Genomic DNA, 26628 nt, shown 5'->3' on the forward strand with positions numbered 1-26628 from the left:
ACGAAAAAGACTTAGAACGAAGCTAAGCAATTTTCGCCTTATTGAATGACTAATTACGTTGTCATGGTCCAGTTCGGTTAAATAATCCAATAAGTCTTGTCGATTTCGTTTTGCTTTTGAAAGTGGTCATCAGGGCTATCATTCACACATTTTGTTCCCTTCTCTCCGAGTGCCGTCGTCGCTCATCGTTACCATCTTGTTGCTGATGACGTTAGGGGCAAGGAACGATAACTCTATCGTCCAAACCAAATATGATTTCTACTAACCTACTACGACTATATCTTGGAAAGCATGTGACAGCCAAACCCTACTGTTGTAGAATAGTTTGTGAACTATTCCACGGGAAAAAGGTAACTATTCCACAGTTGAAGGTAAATGTAAAGACTGGTTAACAAAGCTTAGAATGTAGTAAAAATACACCCTCATTCATTGAGAGATGGATCAAAGATTAAACATGGTACTTGTCAAAGTTGTCGTAATATATTTGTAAACTTATAATCATAATACCAATACACAATTTTTATCAATTAGTTCCAAAATAAATTTTATAATTTCTTTCACAGCCACTGTATCCTTAACCCAAAAAAGTATTCATTTTAAAAATAAATCCAGAAGAGAGAAGATCAACATTAAATTCCATAAGACAGATGCTGAATTTTCTGCCAAAATGAAATTACAGATGCTTAAGATATGTTTTTTTCCATATTTCGTTATCCAAATCACTTCATATACCATAAAAATGGCATCTATCAAACAAATTTACATCCCAACACTTTTCATGAAGATAATAATTCCCAAGAAATACTTTCAAAAACACACTCTTTTTTCACATGATTTCACTTTTTTGTGTATATGTACTGGTAGTATAATTATCCAAAATAATCTGGGAATATTTTGTTTTTTCTTCTTCTAAATTTTGAATAGCTTTCTCTCAGGCCTGTGCTGCATGGGGAAAGATTTTTGCCCAATTCACTTCAAATTTATATCCAAAACCATCACTACTGTGTTCAAATCTGCATACAATCTACAATCTGAGTAAATGCTTTAGTGTGACTAATGTATAGTACCTATGCATGGATCTTTCAGAAAAAATCATGAAAATCATGATTCTTGTTCTCGAGTGAGGTAATGCAATGAATGATGAATAGGTCTCAAGGTAAGGGTTTACCTGGAGCTGTGGAACATTTAAGTGTAATAGTGGAGAGCACCAGTGACATTCAATGCCATGCTTTAAGTATAAGAAACACCTCAAACTGTGGAATAGTCAAGATAACGAATAGTTTTTGGCCCTTACGGGCCTCGAACAATTCATTATTTTGACTATTCCACAGTTTGAGGTGTTTCTCCTATACCGAAATGACGTAAAGCCTTTCTTAGTATTTAAAAATAAAGACCGCTGATATGATCACGAAAACGTGATCAATGACACTGGTAAACATATCCCTGACAAAGGAAATACATTTTTTTTTTTTTGGTCATAAAAATAACTGACATCAGGTCTATATTATTCATTATATACTTAATAATTTAAAAATAAATATTCATGGACGCTATTGATGCAGCATAATAAAGCTTTTCACCATTATTTGTGCGAATAGCCCGAGGTTTTGCAAATAACCCGTGTTTTTGCGGAGATAAAGTGTGGTAATTTTGCAACATATAGAAGCAGTTATATCTATATGAAAAACACATATTTATTTTGAATACGGATAATAAACATATTATTCACTGAATTTCCTCCTTTGATGTGAAAATCACTAGATTTATTACCGCACAAACAGACGGTAGTTTGGACATAAATCGCACAAGAGCCATTCAACTAAGGCAAACCTAAGTTGCCCACCGAATTGGTTTTATCTGGTGGTGTTCCATAACAGTGGTCGGAAGGTAAACGTGACATTTGCCCTTATATAAACACAAATACCTACAGGCAATGTTAGCTTAGCAAAACCATTTTAGACAATTAATGTTTTCATAGAATTATCAAAACAGCAGCACTCTTTTTGCAATGCAATAATCATATGCTAGCCATGTACTAAGGGATATTCAAAATAAAGAAGAAAACATATTGCCATTGTCCACAATAGTAATCAAATTCCATGATTAATTTTTCTGTGAAAACTGTAACGAAAGTAGTTCTGCAAAATTTTTAAAATATTAAAAAATACACCTGGTGGTGTCGTAGAATAAGCGTCCCCTTAATCAACCGAACGCCGCCGTACAAATGTGATCCAATACATCAAGTAATATCCTCATATAAGATCTTTAGAATAACAAATCTTGAAAACAATATTTCTAAATGATAATACCATGTAAGCAGATCTTATTGCAATCTATGCCTAAGCTAGAGAATCCTCCAACCAAATAAAAGGAGGGTGCTATTTCCTTAATGAATCACATCTAATACTTTAATTTCATTTGCGAAATAAAATGTGAACACCAAGATAACTATGTGGATAATATGAATTTCCCTGTGCTTGTACCCATCAGTTATAGAAGAACTTTTCGGATTCCATAAGAAGGTATTTTAACATTATTTTCTTTCAAGTTGAAATACATATACAACATTACTTTCCACTATCTCAGAAGCAAGACATCGCTTTCAACATAACAGTTCCTCAAAGTAAGCTAACCAGTGGGGTTCTCAGACAGATAAGACTCGCGTTGACAAACATGTGCCAATATGGCTATATAAGTGATACTGACCACCATAGTACAGTAACGAACAAAGCCATCACTAGATCGACAACATGGACTTCGTCACGTATTCCATCCTTATCCAGGTATATCATTATTCTATTGCAGGAATTTCAGCGAGATATGAATTCGGTTTTTTTTAATGTTGTAGAATACCCATACAAATGCATTCTGAAACAGGTGAATTCAGTAGTTTCAAGAATATTACTATCAAGTGATAGAGCAATGGTGGTTAAGAATAGTCCAAATGTAGCAATGATGTATTTTCAGCATAATGATATTCTATCTTAGCTTAGATTTAAAAAAGATAAAACAGGTCCTCTCTGTGTGTTAAATATCTATTGAAATGTGATGTTGAATTTAAATGATAAAAAGTCCTCGTCGTGTTATGATTCTTCGATTCAATTACGATTTCAAAACAATTCTGTAGGCAACGACAATTCCAAAGGAAAGTGTTTTTTAATTGAAAACAATAGCTATTGGTTCGGATTTCAAATACAATACCCCTTTTCCACAGGTCCTATTAATTGGTGTATCCCAATCCTTCCTTGTGTCTACCGACGGGTGTATGGCCCCACCCCCGTCCTCGAACTTCACTAACGCCCGTTACTATGGTCTGTGGTATGAGGTTGGTAAGATCCAGACTGCAGGAGGAGGGTACTTTGAGAAGGACTGTGTGTGTACTACGATAGGAGTCACACCTAAGTCTGGGGCCACCAACGGGGACGCTACAGCCTTCAACAGCTGTCGGAAACTATCCCCCACAGGGGAATTCCTCAACGCTACAGGTAGGGACAGCTCAGCTTCATTTCATCATATCTACATGTAAAGGTTTCAATTGGTTTTCCTGAAATAAAATTGTCTTTATTTTTAGATTTGGTGACAAGCTAAGACGGTTTATATGTCTTTACTGATTCAGTGCTCTTAAAAAGTGATAGGATTTGTAAGGGATTTCCAACATATTGGAATGCACAAATATGAATGAAGGCCTCTAAGGATTTTGATTTTTAAAATGGAAATGTAAAATGAAATCGATAATTTTCCAGAGTAGCAACAGTTATTAACTAACCGTTAAAACTGTACGTATCATCACCTTCTAAACAATTTGCTTAAAACAAATTAAATGTTAATTTTCATTACACGGGTCATTTATATATGTTTCCCGCCGCCGTCCTAGATGTAGCGCTGTAGCTGACTATCAGTGCACCAGTCGGCAAAACAGCGTAATGACTTTCCATTTATATCATATATTACGAAGGAAATCATGCACATGTTTAATGTTGTAAGTTCATCTTAGGCCATCGGTATATAAATATTTTTGATGGTATTAAAGTTTTACGAAACCTTCATGATTTTTACTGTGGAAGTGTGCCTTTAGGCAATGATTTGGAGTCGAATGTTGGTAATCGACAATTGTTTAATATCCGATGATTTCGATATCATTAATATTAATATATATTTATTTATTTACACAGGGGCTTTAACAGGTGAAGTAGTGCCAGGACATTGGAAGGAAGGATTTTTCTTCCTAGCTCCAAAGGTGATTATATTACCTAGTAACTTTACAATCCTCGATTTACGCATTTGGCTAGGAAACCACTATTACTGGTACTATTACTATTATTTCAGAGACACCAATTTTCCTGTAAGTGTCTCTAATTAATAGATTAGTCAACCAATCAGTTTGAATCTAATATTTGGTAATAAATGCTATAACTTCAAATAAAACGGAAATATTCATATGTAATTTAAATTAAAAAAAAACTATTAATAATACGGGAAAAAAACTATTAAATGCACAGCATGTAAAATGATTAAATAAAAAAAATGTGGAGTAGGCAATGACCAGATGAGGAATCACAAACATTTTCACAAGTAAAATAAGCAAATCACAGAGGACTCTGGAAAAGACTCGTCCAACTTGTGAAACAAAAACATATGATTCTATATGTGGTTTGAATGTGTTACATACTTTTGTTAAAATAGCATTAATGTTCGTATCGTTTAGTTTATAAATATTGTGGTGTAACTTCAAGTCATATTTATTACCGCACTAAATAAAATGTTACAATTTCAGGCTGATTACACTGTGATTTACCTTGACGATAACTACGCTATAGAGTATGACTGCACCTCGGCTTTCTTTATGACAAACTACTGTATACACCTGTTGTCAAGGAAACCGACTGCTGATGCTGCAGCTGTGAAAATGCTCCTGGACTTTGCTAACTCACTGCAGTTAAATACTCAAAAACTGACTTACCAGGCTACTATGCAGAGTGGCTGTTGGTCGTAGGTTTTATGTCAATTGTTTTTGTAACATGAACATATCTGGTTATTGTAAGTTACCTCTAACACAATTATTATTATAGCTCACACAATTATTATTATAGCTCACACAATTATTATTATAGCTCACACAATTATTATTATAGCTCACACAATTATTATTATAGCTCACACAATTATTATTATAGCTCACACAATTATTATTATAGCTCACACAATTATTATTATAGCTCACACAATTATTATTATAGCTCACACAATTATTATTATAGCTCCATACTTAATGTCCTTGTCATTATAGATTAGCTAATCATGAAATCCGGGCTTCTTGTGTTAATATCATTGACAAATTTTCGATAACTAAGGTAATTAGGTTTGATTCAGAACGAAATTGAAGTTTCATGTGAATTTTGTTGTAGAAAAGATAATTCGCAAAATTAATATGTATGTTTCCAAAAGTTTGATCGGCTGGATAAGAACATATGGAATGTCCGGGAGAGAAACATTTTATGTAATGCTGCTAAACAATTGTTCAACAACACTAAGCAATAATACAAATTGTTTTTCATTTAACACTATAAACTGCAATAGAGTATATACGGGTATTCAAAGTCGAAAACAATCGATTGTTGATGCATAAACTGCTAACCTAGTATGTGTTCTATTTCCTGAAAGACCAAGAAAAGTACATTGTAAATATTTAATCATAATTCTGTTATTATATTTCTGTGATCGTACAGATACTCGTTTCAACCTTAATGATACACATATTTAAATAAAGCATTTTCTTGACAATTCCTGTTGATTTTTTTAATTATGATCCTCCATGAAAAGTGTCCTTATATATATATGCATATATGTGTGTTGTGTGTGTGTGTGGGGGGGGGGGGGGGGGGGGGGGGGGTTGAGAGGGGTGTGTGTGTGTGTGTGTGCCTTTCGTTCCTGCTTAATTAAGTAAGACTGTGATACTGATCCGCCGACAAAATCAACAGCTTTTGATGATGTTTAGGCTAGTGTTGGTAATGTTACGACGGCGACACTACGATTAATTATCAACATAAACAAGATGGTACTTTTTTATATATGTATATCTATATGTAATTGTTTAACAGAAAGGCCGTTCGACGTGGTAGGCATAGAAAACAATGTCAATCTGGTGACATTCTATAGAGAGTTTATTACAAAACATGCCGGTAATTTAATATTGCGATGGGCAATGTTAAGTCGGATGTGTTCGTGGTCTTTTGTTATCATACAGCAACGAAAGCACATAAAGTCAGACTTTTACTAACGTGAATTATTCTATGAAGGTAAACTGTACTGACTTTACATCACAACTATTTTCAACATAATACGCAAGTTCGGGGAAATGATGCAATTGTAAATCATATTTAAATGACATAGCTATCAATGTACATTGTATACCCTTATTGGGCCATCTCACTGTTAGTTAGTTGTACAGAAAAGGAATGGCTATAAAAGACACCTAAATATTTCGATCCGAAAAAGTACTAACGTCAGACAAAAATGTAAACAAAACACACACAAAAGATACAACACTAAAACCAAAGAACAAGGGAAAAGGTATACGTTACGTTTTCAGAAAACATCCAGATGAAAAGATTTTTCTTTATTTTTGCGAGAAAAAAAGGTATAAATGTATATGAATAAATTAAAACGTTTTGGTAAACGTTTACGGCAGATTGGGGATTCGCAAAGTGAATGATTCAAAGCTAAGAAAATAAACTGAACGGATGTAAGAATGAGTTTGTTATGAACAAATACTTTATATATATATTTCATAATACAAATGATTGCATAAGGTATATAAGTAAGAGGTATTGCCACTAATATTATATAATGCTCCAATCGGGAGGTATTTCGTTTTACATGGTAATTCACTGTTCTCCGGTTAAGAGACCAACCAACTAAAAGCTTTCCCTTAAACCACAGTGTTAAAATTTTGAGTGTGTTAATAAATCAGATAAATAATATTTAGTTGTTGTGTTCCCTAACTTAAGTCAAGGTTCTCATAGATTATCAAAAATGGGTTCGTTCAGCTTAAACTCAAACCAGGGTAGCCATTTTGAAATTATATTAATTTTGGACTGAAAACTTCTAAAATGCTTATTGCTTTACCAATTTATTATCAAAACTGATATATTGAACCTAAATTCATATAATTTCTATCTAGGGATAATTGTATTTTTAGTTTTGAAATTCATAATTAACCAGCCAGTAATTGGCCGGTCAAAATTCTATCCAGGACTCAAACTTTCTATACAGATGGGTTTATACACAACAAACGGGAAGTTGTGAAGGTTTATTTTTCATTAAGGTGGTTGTTCAATGTAAAGTGTAATTGCTTCGGAGGATACTAAAATGTTTCAGTGACTAGCCAGTGTGTATGTAACATTTATTAGTCATCACAGTCACGTGTCACATACGTAACTCTGCAAACGATATGTATGTAGTGACTAACCTTCCCGACATCATATTGGATGTTATAAGAAGATGAAATGAAATGTTAAAATAAGATATTGTTGTAAACAGAGGATAGAACATTTCTTTAAAACTTGGTACAATCGCTACGATTATTGCTATGTGGATAGGGCCATTTTAAATAATGTTTGATGCCTGCTCCGTAATATTACATTTTCAACAAGACATGACATCTTTATTTATTGCTTTCTTGCATCCATACAGAAGGATCGACAGCAAAACATACAGAGCATGTTAAAACAACAACTTTCAAGCCAGCCTTTCCCCAGTTCAAAGGACGTAAAACAGAGGCCTAAATCCTGTAGAAATTGTAAATCATTAGAAGATAAGAGTCGTATCAATTTTCAAAATGTTTTAGGTGATGGTTAATTACATCTTTATGTATATTAAAGAAATTTTTCTTACTGTAGAGTTAACGGAACACTTAAAAATGATGTGAGTTTCATCCTAAAGTCGTTACAAAATTTACCTAACTGCAGAGGGCGGCGAATATTTTTTACCCTACCGCCTTGATTTCTTTTCAACCAAATATTTTGAAATAGCGCTGACGGTTAAGCATACGAGTAGTGTCAGTTGACCACTGCATGATCATCTATCTTGTCACAATAGTATAGTCCGTGTTCAAAATAATACACCTTTATTTCCACTTTTGTTAAATTTAATGCTATGAGGCAAGCGATATCTGGCCTTCTTGTCCCTTGTGTCCCATCACAAAAAAAAAATCTCAACAATAGTTGGCCATGGGCTAGGAGGGTCCCACATGCACCCCCAAACCTCCTAATCAATATTTTCCTTAACCCTTTTGACCCACTTATTACAAAACAAAATGTTAACATTGCATAAGTTGGGATGAACTTTCGATTATGACGTCATCTCGAATTTCACTAAAAACTGAAAAAATAGTCATAACATTGACATTTTTCAACTGAAGTAGACAAATGAGGTATCAACATCATCACAATAGAACAAAAAATACACATCAGGACCACATAATCCAATATATGTAGTGATTTGTGCGCAGGAAATGAAAAAATAAGATTTTAAGCTCAAAAAAGTTTTCAGCAAATTCATATTTGGCTTGAGGCAATGAAAATGTATCCCAACAACAAGTTATTATTCGTAATCAGTTATTTGATCTCTTGTCAATCAGTGAAAACAACAACAAAAACAAAAAATATGTAGAAATTCAAAAAAAAAATATATTGTTATACCATCATTTGGTTTACAAAACATCATCGGATGCGTATGCAGGGCATATGATTGGTTTTTTCTTCCAAACTGCCGACACTACAGTTTCCTGGTGTCTTAGAACTTCCAGAATATAACATTGGTTATCGACGATTTAGATCTTAACAGATTTGAATAAAGTTAGCTGAATATCTAAGTGGGACTTCAAAATAAACCATTTTCATGTTAGAAATTTTGTAGCGTAACGTAGCGTCTCAAACTGAATTATTACAGCAAAACGCAAACTAATAGCTATATGGTATCAAATTAAAACTGAGATAAATCTGTCATTCCGTAAATACCATAACACTTTCCGAAACGTTTTGTGTCTTTTAGAATTAGTACATCCATTGTTATTTCCTATGTATAACGTAAGGAAATGTTAGATGGTTACTACAGTGTCACATATTTCTTTCACTAGTTATTTGTCTTCGATAGCGATGAGCTGATGAGCTAATGTGACATTACAGTACAGAATTTACAGACATCGAATATAATATGGATAGAAGAGACAATTAGTCAATCATCGTGAGGAACTGTATACTTATGAGTACAATGTGCGTTATCCTCTTTTTATCTGTTTTCCGACCATAACGAATTTATATGTAATCACTTATTCCACTAATTCCAGTAGTTGAACAAACTAAATTTCTTGGACTAATATTTGATTCGAAACTGTCCTTTGTTCCACATACCAAACATCTGAAGGATAAGTGCGCGAAGGCGCTGAACATTCTACGAGTTCTTTCCCATTCTGATTGGGGTGCAGACCGTGAAATGCTTCTACGTATATATCGGGCACTTATTAGATCAAAACTTGACTACGGCTCTATTGTCTATGGATCGGCTCGCAGCTCCTATCTACAGATGCTTGACCTATACAGAATCAGGGACTGCGGCTCGCACTTGGAGCTTTTTTCGAACAACACCTGTGAAGAGTCTCCATGTGGAAGCTAATGAGCCATCTCTAGACGATCGACGAAAGAAATTATCCTTACAGTATGCTGCTCAACTGAAATCCAACCCCAAAAATCCCGCATTTAACCTTGTATTCAATCCACAACATCAAGAAATATTTACACAAAATCAAAAGCTCATACCAACATTTGGCATCAGAATTTCAAAATTTTTGCTGGAACTAAATATACATTTCGACACCATTGACGAGTACACCGTATCGGATGTACAACCATGGCTCATTCAAACACCTGATATCAATTTATCTCTACATGAGAGGGCAAAATCCAGTGCATTACCCGAAGAACACAAATCCTCCTTTCGGGAGTGCATTAGGGCTTTCCCTGACCATGTTCAGATCTACACTGACGGATCAAAAGATGGTGATAATGTTGCGGCAGCATGCTGTAATCTAATCACTGCTCCTCTATCCGACTCCCGGATGTTGCCTCCATTTTCTCTGCGGAAGCATGTGCTATCGGTCTGGCGCTTGACCATATCGAAGAACACCGCATTGAAAAGGCTATCATCTGTTCCGACTCTCTTTCGGTTCTTCAGCCTTTAAATCAAGAAGCCCTAAAAATACTCTAATCCAAAATCTTTTCATCCGAACATTTCGATTATCTTCTAAAACTCAAATTACTTATCTCTGGATTCCCAGTCATGTGGGTATAAAGGGGAATGAACAGGCTGATAAAGTAGCTAAGACTGCTCTTCGCCTAGCACAAACATATTTGAAACTACCATATACCGACATCAAGCCTTCAATTCAGTCAGCCATCAAACACCATTGGCAACAAAGGTGGTCTACCGAAACAAACAATAAACTGTTTAAAATTCAACCTACACTTAATCCTAAACTGTCCAGTCGGAGAGACCGCAGAGAGGAAGTAGTTCTCTCTCGGCTCCGAACTGGACACACATATTTTACACATTCCTATCTATTGAGAGGGGAGGATCCTCCTACATGCCATGCATGTGATTCTCCTCTCACAGTGGAGCATATTTCATTGCATTGTATTGATTTTAAACACATACGAGATAAATACTACGATGTCTCCGACATGTACACTTTGTTTCATGCCGTGAAACATAATCGTATTTTTAATTATCTCAAAGAGATCGGTATTTTAACCAAAATATGAACGTTTTCTCATCAAACATCGTATCAACTCAACATTTCATCGTTTCATCAACATTGTGCATGAGTTTTCTCATGTGTTTTAGCCAAATTTATTTTATCCCATGCAAACCTTTTTTTATCAAATAAACGTTTACAATCTGTGTTTTAGTCCTTACTTGTTTTTTCTTACCGTGAACTTTTATCCTGATATTAATGCATGACTTGTAGTTTGGCCCTAAATGACCTTGGTTGTCGATGGGCCGTAAAACAAACAAACAAACAAACTTAGCCTTCATATATTTTTCTCTTCCATATTTTTTTTTTCATTTTCTACTTGTACTAGGCAGGATATATGTAAAATTTATTACATTTTTCAGAGTGAAATATGGGAATTTATAGTGAAAATGTTTTATTCATCCGCGTGAAAATATAAGTTTTGATAATTTTACTCAATCAAAACACATTTACAGCAAACAAAAATGTCTCTGGCGGGAATGTTTTTTTATATTAAACAACTCCTTATAAGTATGTACAAGTATAAGTATTCAGATGTAAAAAAAAATAGACCATGTCTCCTGAAATTTGAAATTATATAATAATAAAATTATGTTCAATTATCGGCATCAATATCTTCTTAACACAAGACATCAGTGAATTGTCGATGTATTGGTAAGTTCTCCGCCATAACTTTAAATGACGGCAACACGTAATCAAAAGATCTCTTTATCAGCCTAATGCACATGCAACAGTCACAAATAATGACATCATATAATCATGAATGTGCCATCTTGCATAGTAATAAGTACATTTACATGATAACCAAGGTTCTCAGAAGTTCAATGTCACAGATAAGCAGGCATTGACGCAAGAGATTACTAAATGCAATAGACGGAACTGTCTGTCTGGTCCTTAGAGCCAAACTCTATCATGCCATTTTGTTTGTATACACGCATTAACAACATAACAGAAAATGACCGTTCTAAAATTATCATAAATTAATTTCTTACGTGTAATTAACGATGACACTGTTACAATGAAACATATTCTTTAAAGTGATATACTAGTTACTGAACAGTATGTCGTCACTTGTTCTACATGGAATCTAACCTATTTGTAGATGATTTTACACATCGTTATCTGAGAACATATATGGATTTGTGATACCTAGTATGACCAATTAATGAAGGTCTCAAGGTCAAAATCAAACACATAGTGGTGATACTATAGTATTTCTTTAGTGTGTACTAACATCAAAGTTGGTAATACTGAGCCAATCTTTCAAATAAACGACAGTATTTTGTACAGCAAGACATCCTCAAAATTACAGGCGTAGGTCAAGTACATGTTGATTTAATTTATTAACTCAGTTATTACTACAATAGGCTTTTATTCAACTGAAAACATAGTTTCCTCACAAAATCTTTAAACCGTTAGATTTCGTGTTTATTTTTGTCGATTAAACAGTATCACCGTAACCCGTAGGAAATGAATTCATTATAATCTTAGAACATTGTTATAGTTATCTCTTTTGTGAGGTTAGAAATCCTAATTACTGTTATAATAAACATGTTTTTAAGTATCGATACAAAAAAAACATTTTGGACCCGTCTTGGACTGTCATGATCACCAGGAAGTTCAGATCCTTGATAATGTTATCTGGAGATCATCACGTGACCAGATGTATGTCGGTCTTATAAAGACTGGGTCTTGTAGTCCGTGGTGCTCGCTCAGCCGACAGCTGTCATGGCTCTACTTCGAACAACTCTTCTGCTGGCAGGTAAAAACTACCGCTAAAGTGGTGTCATTTATTTTTAAACAAAATAATTGTAAAACATACAACTGATATATATCTAACACATCTTATTTACTCTCTGTAATGATAAAGACCCCCATTAGTGATGCTTGCGATATCTGATAAAACATTTTCAAAACGAAAGAAATAGTGAAATTTGTTTTGGAATGAAGATATGAAAATTGCATACATATAAAAATAAATGTACAAATACATCACGACAGGTACCTGGGATTTATCTTTAATAACAAATTGGTTGTTATAACTTGGAATTCTGGATTTGTTTTCCGATTTCATATTACTATTGTTCCATCTCTCCCTGGATTTAATGAATGTGAATTCCCTAAAGGAATATGGATATTATGTTATCTGTGTGCTTAATAATGTTTACCAGTCATTAAATGCACCTTTCACTGTAGAATAGTTACCTTTAGGAAACGGTAACTATTCAACAGTAGTAGGTGACAATAGTCGGCTTTTTCTCAACTATACCTCAAACTTTAACAATAGATGACATCACAGCCATGTTTTAATTCTGGATTCTGGGTGAACCCGTTTCTGTTACAGTTGTGCCAGTGCTTGTCTTCAGTCTACCCTACTCGGAGGAAAATTCGCAAAGCAAACGGTGTAAGTGTTTTATATATTAATATCAACCTAATGCTACAAAATAATAATAATAATAATAATAAGATTATATGAACAAATTAAATTAAAACAAACAAAAAGTGAATAAAGAACACGAACAAAGTTGATTATACAAATATGTATGCTCAGTAACCAGGCTCTTATGTATATATGTACATGTCTGTTTTACACATATGTAAAAAAATGACAAAATAACACAGAAAATCAAGATAATTTGATATCATGAGTCCTAGAAACTTGTCTTAATCTTTTTAGAATTCCCCTGCAAGATACCCATGACTTTCTTTCAAGTGCGGATCTGTATATAATATGTGACACAATAAATTTTATTTAGCCTTTAACCTAAACTATTTCAGTATGTTTTGTATACAGAACTGAATACTATATGGTTATTTTGTCGACTGTTATCTGATTGTTTTTAATATTTGACAGAGCCATCACTGTATTGTTTAGTGTATTGCTAACTAAGCGATGTTGTTTCAGCCTCTGGTCCGATGTGTATGGCGTGTTCTCTGTCTGATCATCCTAGCCAATGTTCTAAGACCATCACATGTGAGGAGGATGAGGTAGGAACTGTGACCTAGCTATATATATAGTTTATATGTATAAGGAAATAGCCGGGGTGACAGTGACCTTGTTTGTATGCATAAGGGAATATCCGGGGTGACAGTGACCTTGTTTGTATGCATAAGGGAATATCCGGGGTGACAGTGACCTTGTTTGTATGCATAAGGGAATATCCGGGGTGACAGTGACCTTGTTTGTATGCATAAGGGAATATCCGGGGTGACAGTGACCTTGCTTGTAGGCATAAGGGAATATCCGGGGTGACAGTGACCTTGTTTGTAGGCATAAGGGAATATCCGGGGTGACAGTGGCCTTGTTTGTAGGCATAAGGGAATATCCGGGGTGACAGTGACCTATTTTGTATGTATAAGGAAATAGTCGGGGTAACAGTGACCTTGTATGTAGGCATAAGGGAATAGCTGGGGTGTCCGTGACCTTGTTTGTATATATAAACCGTGTTATGTATCTAGAATATATTATATCGGGAATGCTGAAGCTTCACAATAGAACGAATGATTTACAAAACAATATTTTATTTTACTGTGTTGTCGTCTTAGACTCGTTTCAGATAATTCCGTTTGACATGAAAAAAAAAAACAAATTGAAGATAGTGTATTTATTTACTTGTATTGAGATTTATTGAAGACCACAATTACTGATCTTGTTAGTGCAACTCAGAAGACTATTAAGTATTTATTGAGATCTACTATAACATAAATTTTCCGTGTGTATTTGGTGTGATAAAGATATGAGATCATCAATGGCGTCATAATGTTTTAAATCTATTTTAGATAATTGTGAAGTAACATGTGCTTGTTGAACAGCATTTTTTATTAAATAACGTTAAAACAATTTTAAACATGGGCATGATTTTTTTTCTGAAACACTCTGTATAAGATGATTAATCTAATTTGCTAATATTACATGAAATTCGACTTTTAAAAACAGGTATGTTATGTGGAAAAAGTAGTACTAACTGGAACAACGGACAAGTTCAACCAGGGATGCACACGACAACAGGTAGATTTGGATTTACATATTTATAAACATATGTACACTGTAAACCAACGTTTCTGAAAGTTCAATTGAATTTCGTGCCGATCATGATCAGTATTCGCGATAATAAACTGCCGAGAAACTGTCAACTAGAAGTCAACTAAAGCCGTTAATAAAACAAATCGCGCGAAGTCAAGTCGCCATGAAAATGTAATTAAGTATGGATTACGTCACCACGAAAATAAGTGTTATACAGTATTTACATATGGATGACAAAACCATGAATAACCAAACGCTATTGAAGATTTTATAGTGATACCAAAGTGGTCACGTCATGAGTGTGATTGTATTGACGACTGACACACCATTACAATGGACTCATTTATCCATATACAGATAGCATAGTTCATGAGGTCGTATGGAATTCGTTATTTGGCATTGGAGGTTCGAATAACAAACTGCTGCCGTAAGCGGATTATGGAAAGGAATCTGCTGTCAGTAAAATTTCAGCACATCCTTCTGATGATTAAAATATTTGTTTGAATAAGTTGATTTATTTTGCTATTTCATTTTTGAAATTATAACAAATTCACAGAAAGGTATGTAAAACAACATGAGCATATTTTGTCATACTGGAGATACAAATAACGAATTACCTGTCATCATACTGGAGATACAAATAATGAATTATCCGTCAGTAATTGATTGCAGATTAAATATTCCTGTTAATTTCCACGTGTCATCGGGAAGTCAAACCGCCGAGCAAAAATATGGCATGAAACCCATATTTTGGTAACTTTCATATGTTTTACGACCAATATAAACATACAGCTAGTGACAAAATCAAGGTTCTGAACTGGCATACATGACCACAACGCTGATAATCATGTCTTGCACGCAATATCCAGCTTAACCTTCAAGTAATTGGGACACCCATCACTAGTGTAAGAGTCTCTTGGTCTTTTTTGCTTGGTGTGATTCTTTGTTGATGACATCTGATGCCGATGTCTTTTCACTTTCAGTTCTGTGCTCAGTTTCACGGACCAGTGGTAGGAAAGAGAGACAACACTCGGTCTAGGCACAAGGATAAACGTGTGATCCCCTTGTGTAACGAATGTTGTACTGGTGATCTCTGTAATACAAACGAGTGTGGAGCTGGGGCTACAACAGGTATCTTTGATAACTGGACAAGGTGACGTTTGATTGTGACTACATACCCCAACACTTTTGATCGGCACACACATTTCGCTTTACTAACTCATCGTATTGTTTTATTATCACCAATTACTTGTTTTGCATAAATTTTATGTTCTAACAAGGAAACTAGAAAAACTACTACTGGTTGGTTGTGAAAAGCACTAGGTTGGAGGGAACTAATCATAACAAAATATCTTTATTCTGATCAGCCCCTCCCCCAACCGTGTCGCCCAACAGCACCACATGGGTTCGTTTGATCGGAGGATCGAATCCATATGAAGGGCGCGTAGAGTTGTTCCATGACAACAGATGGGGAACGGTGTGTGACGACAATTGGTCGGGCGAGAATGCCGCCGTGATCTGCGGCATGCTGGGATTCGGACGGTAAGACGCCTATCAATGTATGATAGTGCTGTTCGCAATTCTAATGTCAGACACTTACGACTAAGAATGTATGTCACTACTTTTGATTTCATAAAAGCATGAAAACCAATTTGATTGCAAACCCAAAGAAATTTAAAACTAGCATCATCAATAGTAAAACATTATTTCTATCCTACATGACAAAAAATACGCATTTATTCACTCGTTGATTTGAGACTTATTTTCCAAAACAATACGCAACGTCGATATCTCCTTTGTGAAGTCACGGTAACGTAACGTCGGTTTTCTCATGCTATACTTATTTTGTTTGATGGATTTGCGAAAGAAAAAGGAACAACAAATTAGAAAGTCAGACTTATGAATGAAAACAAAGAAAACATCTTTTCAATGGTGAACGTTTCGGTGATCGGAAGTTCTATATTTCTTAAATCCCTGACAGAACATAAAAGGACATAACAGCAAGTATATTTCAGCTGATATATCAACCCTTATAATTAACAACCCATTTTATTAATTGTGTTGATATTTGTCTTTTGTAAACACACAAATCACATAAAACAATTGCCTCATAGTAAAACTGATAAAAATATAATAAATCAAACTTTACAGCCAGTGCTAGGAGGGATAATCATACTTGCTTCATTTGTTTATGTAGTCAACACTCACAATAAAGAGAGTGGCTTATTTTTCTAGTGATGGTGCTGGAGCTGTGCCTGCAGCTGGATTTGGCCACGCGCCCAGTTATGCCCATATTTGGTTAGATGAAGTAAACTGTACTGGGTCCGAGACTTTCATTGACCAATGTCCAAGCAATGGCTGGGGTCAAAATGACTGCTCGCACAATGAAGACGCAGGTGTCATATGCTCCCCAAGTTAGTGTCTGTAATAATTGGTCACACAACAAATGTTTTGTCAGTAGTTGTAATTTAAGTTAATGAAGTAAGAATGTGCATCTGATCTAAGTATGAATTGATCTCATGCTTATGAAATATTGAATTGCCATAAATCATAATTCATATTCGTTGGCATTTCCAACATTAAGATACAATCTTCATGTTAAGGTTGACATACGGTCTTTCACTTCATGTCAAACTCTCAATACACTTTTCATCAAAATTGACAGTGAGAACCCAGGACAACTTTATCCTCCTCGTGGATACTGGAGTCGGTGGATTAATATTCCGTATGGACATCGACACCCAGAGCTTCACACCAATCCCAATGAATCCTCTGTATTCACCGACTGCTCTCGACTACGATCCCACAACTGCACGTATCTACTTTGTCGACCATGCTCTCAAGCAACTCCTCAGCGTCCACTTCAGTGGCACTGATATCCGGGAACTTCAGCAACTCGACTCGAGTAAGTTATACATTTAAACGTTTGGAAAAATCTGCTAACTTTACGGAAGTAATTCGCACCTTTTTCATCCTTCAAATCCAACTACTTTATCCATTCAGCAACTGGATTTAAGTACATATTTAAACTTTCGTAAACGAAGATATATCGGCTGACCACTTATTTGTCACGTAAGATCAGACGTTGTGGTTTTTTAGGTTACTAAGTCCGTATCAATCGAAGAGCATTCGAAAGGTCTCATTTTCGTCTTACATACGTTTGGTTAAACATATTTTATTCAATGAATCAGAAGTACGTTTAATTCAACTGTCGTTGGCTATACGTCAAATGAACCTGCGCTCTCTCTACCAGTATGTAGTTACTTATACCAAAACAACTCGAAGTGATGTCTCTCCCATTTTCTGGGCTGCAGATGCCGATTTAGAGAAGATCGCTGTGGATCCCATCAACAAGGTTCTTTTCTACGCTGATACTGGAAACGACTTCGTGGCATCCATTAATCTGGACGGAAGTGACTTTACCATTCTCGCCAATGATACTGTGGACGAGCCTCGAGACCTTACCATTGATCCACAAAGAAGGTAGACTCTTGGAAAATAAATGTATTAAATGTTGCGACGATAAATGAAGGAAAAGCATATTGGAAATTATTAAACGTCTTCATGATTTTGTAATAAGCATGACACATTTATTGCGATGTAGATGTTACATACATGCCCCCTAACTTCCAAACCTGATAATCAAGGCTAAACAGCATCCAGTTTGAATCCAAGTCGGAGTCTGACATCTGTGACGTCTACATGACGTCAATGCGCCGTCTGTTGCCTGCTGGACTAAGGAATCTTAATACATATTGAACAACCTTGTATTTGTAGGGTTGTGTATTGGACAGACTGGGGTTCCACTCCGAAGATCGAGAAGATGAATTATGACGGGACAGGAAGGCAGACCATAGCCACCGGCAACATGAAATGGCCTAACGGATTGGCCCTAGACTACACCAGTAATGCCATAAAATAAATTACATCGAAATTAGAATTAATATTAGGGATATCATTAAAACATTTAATTTCTGTTGCGAAAAGAGCGAACCTTTCTACTACAAAAATGTATTTTTCCTGCAACTACCCCACATAATAACGGACAACTACTGCCGGATAAACTTGTGCTTTATCCGTCAATACAAAATGCTTGATCTGTCAATTCGATCAAGAAAATTTGTTCCACATCTGACGGAAATTTTTCTAGCTTGACCCCGAACCTTTTGGTAAATGAAGCGTCATTTAGTCCCGTTAAAAAGTGACGTCACATTCACCGGAATGACGTCATTTTTACGATATTGAAAATCTCGTATGGCGGTGTCGTATTTTTCTTCACTCATGTTAAAGGTATGTATTGTTAAGTAATTCTTTTATGGGTAATTGATACTTTTTGAGTATTTTCATGTTGTTCCATTGATATTACATACTGAATAGAATTTTTGGTACTGTTTGCGAATGCGCTTATAAATTCCCCACGGTAGGTAAAAAGGGATACACACTCATTCGGTCTAGTGAATGAATCTTTTCCTACGCATAAAAGAAGCGTCTTGCTTCGAGCGAAACGTTGTAAATAAGTGGCATTTATTTTCATTCTGACGGTCATAATGGTTGCAGGATAAACAGAATACGCGGCTAGTATCTTTTAATACAAGTTTTATTTTGGTGCTCGACACGGAATGCCGACATGACTCGGCAAAGCCTCGTCATCTCGGCTTTCCTATGTCTTGCACCAAAATAAACCTTGTATTGTAAGATACTAATCATGTATTCTCTATTTAAGGGCGATGAAGAATACCAAAACTTGTGATGATAATCTCGTATTATAATTCATCTCACTTACGTAAACTATGTGTCTGTTGTAGCTATGTTACAGGTGTCGTATACAATAACTTAATTTACTTCTCTCAAATACACCAAATATTGATCCTGTACCTCAATCTATTTCTTAAGTAAAACTGCCATGGCTATTCTTTACTCTAACCTATACAAGAAAGTTGTAAATTATCACAAATTATCATTTTAACTTTGCTGTCAACATTTGATCTTATTATCCAGATGAACTTATTCTAGTACGTTAGTGCTATGACTGCAATCGTCATTTTTTTCAGCCAACATACTGTACTTCGTGGACGCCAGCACTGACCAGATTGAGAAGATGAATACCGATGGTAGCGGCCGAGGAGTGGTGTTGTCGGACCCAGGCTCTCACATGTTCGCCCTGTCCCTGTACAAACAGTACATCTACTACACAGACTGGACCAGAACGTGAGTGACAGATAGCGTTACTAGGGTGATATAAAACACCTAAATAGTAAAATAAAATCAGGAGTTCAAAATAAAGAAGAAGGAATTTCGCTTCATTAAGAAATATCAACAAACGGTTGACTTCAATATACTAGTATAATGCTTCCGTCTCAAAAACGATTTAACAGTAGTAATTATAGCAAACTTTAAATTTTGTACTGGGGCTCTCCTGAATCGGACAGGTGAAATAGAATTAGTTTTTTTCTGAATAGGAAGTGTTCAAGATTTTATCGAATACGTTGCCCCTAGTTGGAGACTTGCAAACTACAGGATTATTTCTTCCGTATATCTAGTTAACAACTGGAATTGGTATTCACAATACAACAATAATATCATTTACAAAAAACATATTTATCCTGGTCAATTTCAACTTAATTGTTTATATAGAGGTTACACAATGAGTGGTTGTTGAATATTGAATTTATTCCACACGAGTGAGTTATTTTTTAAAAGTTACGAAAGACACAAGCTTTCAAATGTCTTTCGTAACTTTTAAAAAATAACTCACTCGTGTGGAATAAATTCAATATTCAACAACCACGAGTAGTGTGACCTGTTTCTACCACAATAATATTCGGTTTTAGCCGATAGAAATACGGCAGGGATACGTTAACGTGTATTTACCGAAATATGCAAATAAGGTGTAGTTATATTTTCATCAGCAAAAAGACTCTAATTAGTATTCAAAAGTCATCGTTTGATAAAGAATCCGTCGATATCAAATTCTTCTAATTGGGAACATCTTTAGGGTCAAACAATACTCATCTAATTTCTTATTGAGTTCAAATCTTCAAAATTGCTTCCAGAAAATAAAACTCAATGTCGGACTACATGTATACATGTAAAAGCATTCGCACGACAGGGGCATCGTCTATTACCCGCCAGATAATCATCAGGCCATTACCGTCAGGATCAAGTTTGTTTCATACACGTTCAAACTACGAAACTCATTAGTAAAATTCTTGTCCGGCTCGATGTATAATTAGTACTAAAGGTCAATTTAACATGTATGAAAACGTCACGTATTTTGACACAATGACCACGGCGCATACGCTTTCCAACAGCAGTTTTGGACGTCGAGTGGCCACCACAACATAGAATGACGTCATTTGATTATTGATGACGTTGAGAATGATGACGTGACACTGGGAAAGAAGTAGTTCGGTCAAAGTTCACCGTTTCAGCCAATCAGAATGCGTACAGAGTTTATACCATGTGTGGAATAAACAAATTGTTAATCAATAGCTGCAGTGTTTATTCAATGTCCTGAGAATTGAATAATACCGCCTATTGTGGTAGAAAAAAATCCTAAATCAGTCGTGGATGTCGATACTACTCTCATTGTAACAAACACTAACAAACGAATGTTGTTGCAGATCTGTGATGCGCGTGAACAAGGATGGGACTGGGAAGACCACTGTAGGACCACCATCGTTCAAGGAGCTGGCAGACATTCACATACATCATTACGGTTCAGGCATGCCAGGTTAGTCATTTTCTGTGGTATTTCGTTTAGGGTGTTAAACAAATCTCACCAGAATAAAAACCATTTCAATCAGTACATTTTTTTTTAACTTTGATCAAGATGTTACCTTGACAATCCATCAAAATTTGTAATACTGTAAAACAAATTCCGTGCCTATGAACGATGGATGTTCCTTTTTATTAAAGATGGATTCCATCCAAGCATCTTCTGATAATAACGTTAAAACCATCAGTCGGTGAAATATTAGCATTATCTGCATATATATTGTATTGCCAAGGGATTGCTTGCGTGTTTCAAACTGAGTTCTCCACTAATGTAAGCAACACGTGTAGTTTAAAGCTAGCGTTTTCTCCTTAATGTTGTTATATCAAAGCTTAGTGTATCTGTTGTATGCTCTAGGTGTGGTCACCCCTGCACCAATTGTCCAGGATGAAACGCACATGTTTGTTCGCTTGGTGGGTAAAGGCAATCACAATGAGGGTTTGGTCGAGGTGTACGCTAACGGTGTGTGGGGCACGATTTGTGACGACGGATGGACCAACGCAGACGCCGGGGTCATCTGTGAAATGATGGGTTTTGGCAGGTAGGTATCTCCATCTCAGCCCGTAGGCGTCTTAACATGATCAAGTAGGTGTCTTTAACTTCAGCAGGTAGATGTCCCAAATTGAAAAGGTAGGTATCTTTACTTCAGCATTTTTGTTCTCCCCTTGAGTAGTACATGCCTCCACTTGTGAAGGTACGTGTCTTACTTCAACAGGTGTATATCACGACTGTGGTAGATCAGGTATTTCGCAGCAAAGGAGATTCGTTAAGGGTGCTACTTTTAAGACTGACACCACCGTGACTGGTTCACAAATGAATAAAGAGACAAAGTATAATATCAGGTACATACCTACGATATTGTTACCCTTAGGATTGTAATTGCCTTTGATTATTTTACATAATCTAAGAATATGTAAAGAACCAAATTGAATACGATGATTTATATCCCTAATGAAATACATTGTACGTGTGAATGATAATTCTTATATCGTAGGACGAATGCTGCTGCAGTCAAGGAAGCATACTACGGCAGTGATGGGAACATTATGATATTCCTGGACGAAGTGAATTGTACTGGGGAGGAATCGCACATCGCCCAGTGTACACTACCGAAAGACTGGGGAGTGCATGATTGTGGACATAATGAGGACGCTGGTGTCAACTGTCAACTAGGTCAGCAACCAGCAGCTCATTTATAGTGTTCGTAGTAAAACTGGGCATCCGTCTACTTAACTGAGAATTGCATTTGTCAATTAATTAATTAATGTCTACTCTATTAAAATGAAACATATATAATACGACACATTTTGGTGGGAAGGTTTAGTTTCTTTTTTTCATTTAAATAGCAATTTTAGAAACATCCTTTTACCTATAAATCTCATTTAGGTACTGGAATAGTCTATTAATGATCATCAACTTAGAATATTTCGATTCTTTTTAAAAGTGCTGGTGTGGAAGTTGAGCTTGTATTATAAATGTCAGTAGGGCATATAATGATGGGTACTAGCAATATATCTGTCCAAAAGATACTGTTGAAACATTTTTTAAATTTTCAAAATAGGAAGATAAGTGTCAGTGTATTAAATTAATAATTATGTGACATACTTTTTAATAGATCCCACAACTATTAAGAGTTTTGTGTTGATGGCCGATTCCTACACGTCAGAGGTTTACCGAATGGACTTAGAAACCGGAAGTTACTCTGCTATTCCGAACTCCAATGTGTACTCTCCTATTGCTATTGACTACGATCCTGTGGGTCACAATGTATTCTATACTGACGTCAGATCCGGTATTATCAGAAAGACGTCACTTGACGGCTCCACTCAGACGGACCTCGTACAGTTGAATAGAAGTAAGTCAGTATACTATATAGACTAATGAAATGGCCTATCTTGACGCAATCTAAGTATATGTTGTAATTCTATTTGGTCTTGTGAAGAGAAACTTATTTTCAAAACAGGTCATTTTGCTTGAAAATAAGGGAAGTAGAAAATATTTGGGTAATGATGATTGTATTTTCTCTCCCATGTAATTGACGAAGAAATACAAATCCCCTTGCTGTATATTGAGAATCTATCTTCATTTTCTTCAGACACTTTAAAGACATTCGGTACAAATTTTAGACTTGATTTTCGGTTTAGATCATGGTTAAGGAATGGAAATAGTACTCATTGCTTCTGCTTTGAACTAGTGATATAGGAATTAATAAAACAATAAAAGTAGATATCATAGAGGATGTAAATGATCATGGCTGTGCACTGTATCTATGTCAACAGTTTCGACGCCTGATGGTCTGGTCGTTGACGATACTAATCGTCTGCTATTTTACACCGATACCGGCAATGACGTTATTGGAAAAGTAAGCATTGACGGATCATCACCAACGCCATCAAACATCATCAGCACCAACTTGGATCAACCAAGGGCGATAGCTGTCGACAAAAAGAATCAGTAAGTTCAAGCTATTTTCTGTATAGGCACTAAGTTGAACAACTATTGAATATTGGATGCGAGTAATTCCCGGTCATTAGACATCATGTGTGTCAAACAATTTGATGATAGGCAATTCGAGGCCATTCAGGATGTGATTTTACGGCTGTGTTTTGTTAGGGTGGTATACTGGACTGACTGGGGAAACAACCCTAAGATAGAGAAGTCTAACTATGATGGATCTGGGAGACAGGTCATTGCTAACGGTACCGGACTCCAACTCCCTAACGGCCTCACTTACGACGAAAAAGGTAGCAAAATCACACTTAATAACTTTCTCAATCTTCTTTTTTCCATCCGCAGGAAAGCATTTAATTTGTCCTGAATGTAAAAATAACAAAATAAGTACATCATAAATACGTCACGTCTTCAAATGTATTTAGCTGGGGTTTTCTTGTTATTATGTTTGTGTCAAGATTTCCTTTCCTATATCAGTCCCTGCAGTACGCTCTGTCACCTCAATGTGAAGAATAAAAATGGTATAAACACCATATTATGGTCGAGGCATTTCGCATGTCTACCTTGAAACAAATAGCTCTTAATTAGCGCGAAGTTCCGTTTTATACTACTGTGTACGACTTATGACGATTGGTCAAAAGTAGTACCACTAATTTCGTTTCAAACTGACTTTGTATCTCGCCTTGCTCTCTCATTGTTATAATAGCGTTACATGCAATGCCTGTCCATATAACAACGACTGCTTGCTTTTCGGAGTCTCACTATCCACTAAGACCTGCACTATCTATAATCGGTTTGAAATTTCAGTATGCTATCTTGTCAGATAACAAGCTGTATTTCTGTGACGCCGGCACCAACAAGATCGAAGTGATGAACACTGATGGCAGTAACAGACATGTACTGTTCGAGGATTCCGGGGCTCACTTCTTCGGCGTGGATACAGACGAGCAGTTCATCTACTTCTCCGACTGGACCAAGGAGTAAGTGTCAGTGATATCACCAATACAGCCTGCCACACGTGTCCTGATAGGGATCGGAGTAATGCATGTTTGCATGTGGCTATATTTCAGGGTTCGGTTAAACAGCAAGCACCTTTTTCTGACATATATATATATCCTAAACAGATACAAACGAAAGCAAAGGCAGCTGCGGATCAAAATATATTGCAATATCAATGCTTCACATTTTTGTTTGGCTCTAATAGTTATCTGATTATTGCTTCTTTTGGAAGACCTTCCTCTACATATTTCTCTTCATTGTATATACATGTATTAGCAGTGCGTACATATATATATTTATGTTCCTGAAGAACCATAAAGAAATGGCGAAAGTACTAGAGGAAGGTCGTTGAGTTTTAATTTTTATAAAACAGTGCATTTTTAAATCGGTCATGGATTCAAATTGATTCTAGTGGGGAAAACAACACCACCGCCTATTATTGTACAAACAGATTATGGAAAATAATCTTATAACATGCCCAAACGTCTTTTCCTGCTAACATTAGAACTATAGCTGATAGGTTAAAATTTTCACGATTACGTTCCTTGTATTTCAGCGGAGTAATGAGGGTCCAGAAATCAGGAATTAACGAGATCCCGATCGGACCTCCAAGTTTCGTTCGTGTCAATGGCGTAGCTGTATACGAGTCTAACACAGGCTAAACACAGGTTTGTATGCGCCTAACTCGATAAGAGTCTAACACAGGCTAAACACAGGTTTGTATGCGCCTAACTCGATACGAGTCTAACACAGGCTAAACACAGGTATGAACACAGGCTAAACACAGGTATGAACATAGGCTAAACACAGGTTTGTGTGCGCCTAACTCGATAAGAGTCTAACACATGCTAAACACAGGTTTGTAAGCGCCTAACTCGATACGTCTAACACAGGTTTGTATGCGCCTAACTCGATACGAGTCTAACACAGGCCAAACACAGGTTTGTATGCGCCTAACTCGATACGAGTCTAACACAGGCTAAACACAGATTTGTATGCGCCTAACTCGATACAAGTCTAACACAGGCTAAACACAGGTTTGCATGCGCCTAACTCGATATGAGTCTAACACAGGCTAAACACAGGTTTGTAAGCGCCTAACTCGATACGAGTCTAACACAGGCTAAACAAGCTTTGTAAGCGCCTGACTCGATACGTCTAACACAGGTTTGTATGCGCCTAACTCGATACGATTCTAACACAGGCTAAACAAAGCTTTGTATGCGCCTAACTCGATACGAGTCTAACACAGGCTAAACACAGATTTCTATGCGCCTAACTCGATACGAGTCTAACACAGGCTAAACACAGGTTTGTATACGCCTAACTCGATACGAGTCTAACACAGGCTAAACACAGGTTTGTATGCGCTTAACTCGATAAGAGTCTAACACAGGCTAAACACAGATTTGTATGCGCTTAACTCGATACGAGTCTAACACAGGCTAAACACAGATTTGTATGCGCCTAACTCGATACGAGTCTAACACAGGCTAAACACAGATTTGTATGCGCTTAACTCGATAAGAGTCTAACACAGGCTAAACACAGATTTGTATGCGCTTAACT

At 36.0% G+C, this 26628-nt stretch overlaps 2 protein-coding genes across 2 annotated transcripts; both read left to right on the forward strand.

Annotated features, from left to right (window-relative positions):
• The first annotated feature begins 2693 nt into the window (after window positions 1-2693).
• LOC138327395 (apolipoprotein D-like) lies at window positions 2694-5781 on the forward strand. Its single transcript, XM_069273458.1, has 4 exons — window positions 2694-2783; window positions 3215-3485; window positions 4173-4237; window positions 4775-5781. Exons 1-4 carry the CDS (start codon window positions 2751-2753, stop codon window positions 4991-4993), a joined length of 588 nt encoding a protein of 195 aa, XP_069129559.1. The 5' UTR covers window positions 2694-2750; the 3' UTR covers window positions 4994-5781.
• A 6691-nt stretch (window positions 5782-12472) lies between these two features.
• LOC138327406 (low-density lipoprotein receptor-related protein 4-like) lies at window positions 12473-25771 on the forward strand. The gene is made up of 19 exons (XM_069273471.1): window positions 12473-12572; window positions 13155-13214; window positions 13716-13798; window positions 14748-14819; window positions 15818-15965; window positions 16202-16376; window positions 17070-17248; window positions 17500-17739; window positions 18149-18317; window positions 18612-18739; window positions 19886-20042; window positions 21458-21567; window positions 21967-22150; window positions 22604-22782; window positions 23225-23464; window positions 23889-24063; window positions 24223-24353; window positions 24884-25040; window positions 25616-25771. Exons 1-19 carry the CDS (start codon window positions 12539-12541, stop codon window positions 25719-25721), a joined length of 2727 nt encoding a protein of 908 aa, XP_069129572.1. The 5' UTR covers window positions 12473-12538; the 3' UTR covers window positions 25722-25771.
• Window positions 25772-26628: the final 857 nt, after the last annotated feature.

The sequence above is a fragment of the Argopecten irradians genome, chromosome 7 (assembly GCF_041381155.1).
Source record: "Argopecten irradians isolate NY chromosome 7, Ai_NY, whole genome shotgun sequence".
NCBI classification, from domain to species: domain Eukaryota; kingdom Metazoa; phylum Mollusca; class Bivalvia; order Pectinida; family Pectinidae; genus Argopecten; species Argopecten irradians.

Bases quoted from the DNA above. Each gene is read 5' to 3' on its own strand.
- LOC138327406 (XM_069273471.1), top strand. From the start codon at position 12,539: ATGGCTCTACTTCGAACAACTCTTCTGCTGGCAG. The intron at 17,740-18,148 runs GTAAGTTATACA...TCTGGGCTGCAG, and splicing joins ACTTCAGCAACTCGACTCGA to ATGCCGATTTAGAGAAGATC. The intron at 23,465-23,888 runs GTAAGTCAGTAT...CTATGTCAACAG, and splicing joins CCTCGTACAGTTGAATAGAA to TTTCGACGCCTGATGGTCTG.
- LOC138327395 (XM_069273458.1), top strand. From the start codon at position 2,751: ATGGACTTCGTCACGTATTCCATCCTTATCCAG. The intron at 3,486-4,172 runs GTAGGGACAGCT...TTATTTACACAG, and splicing joins GGAATTCCTCAACGCTACAG to GGGCTTTAACAGGTGAAGTA. The intron at 4,238-4,774 runs GTGATTATATTA...TTACAATTTCAG, and splicing joins TTTTCTTCCTAGCTCCAAAG to GCTGATTACACTGTGATTTA.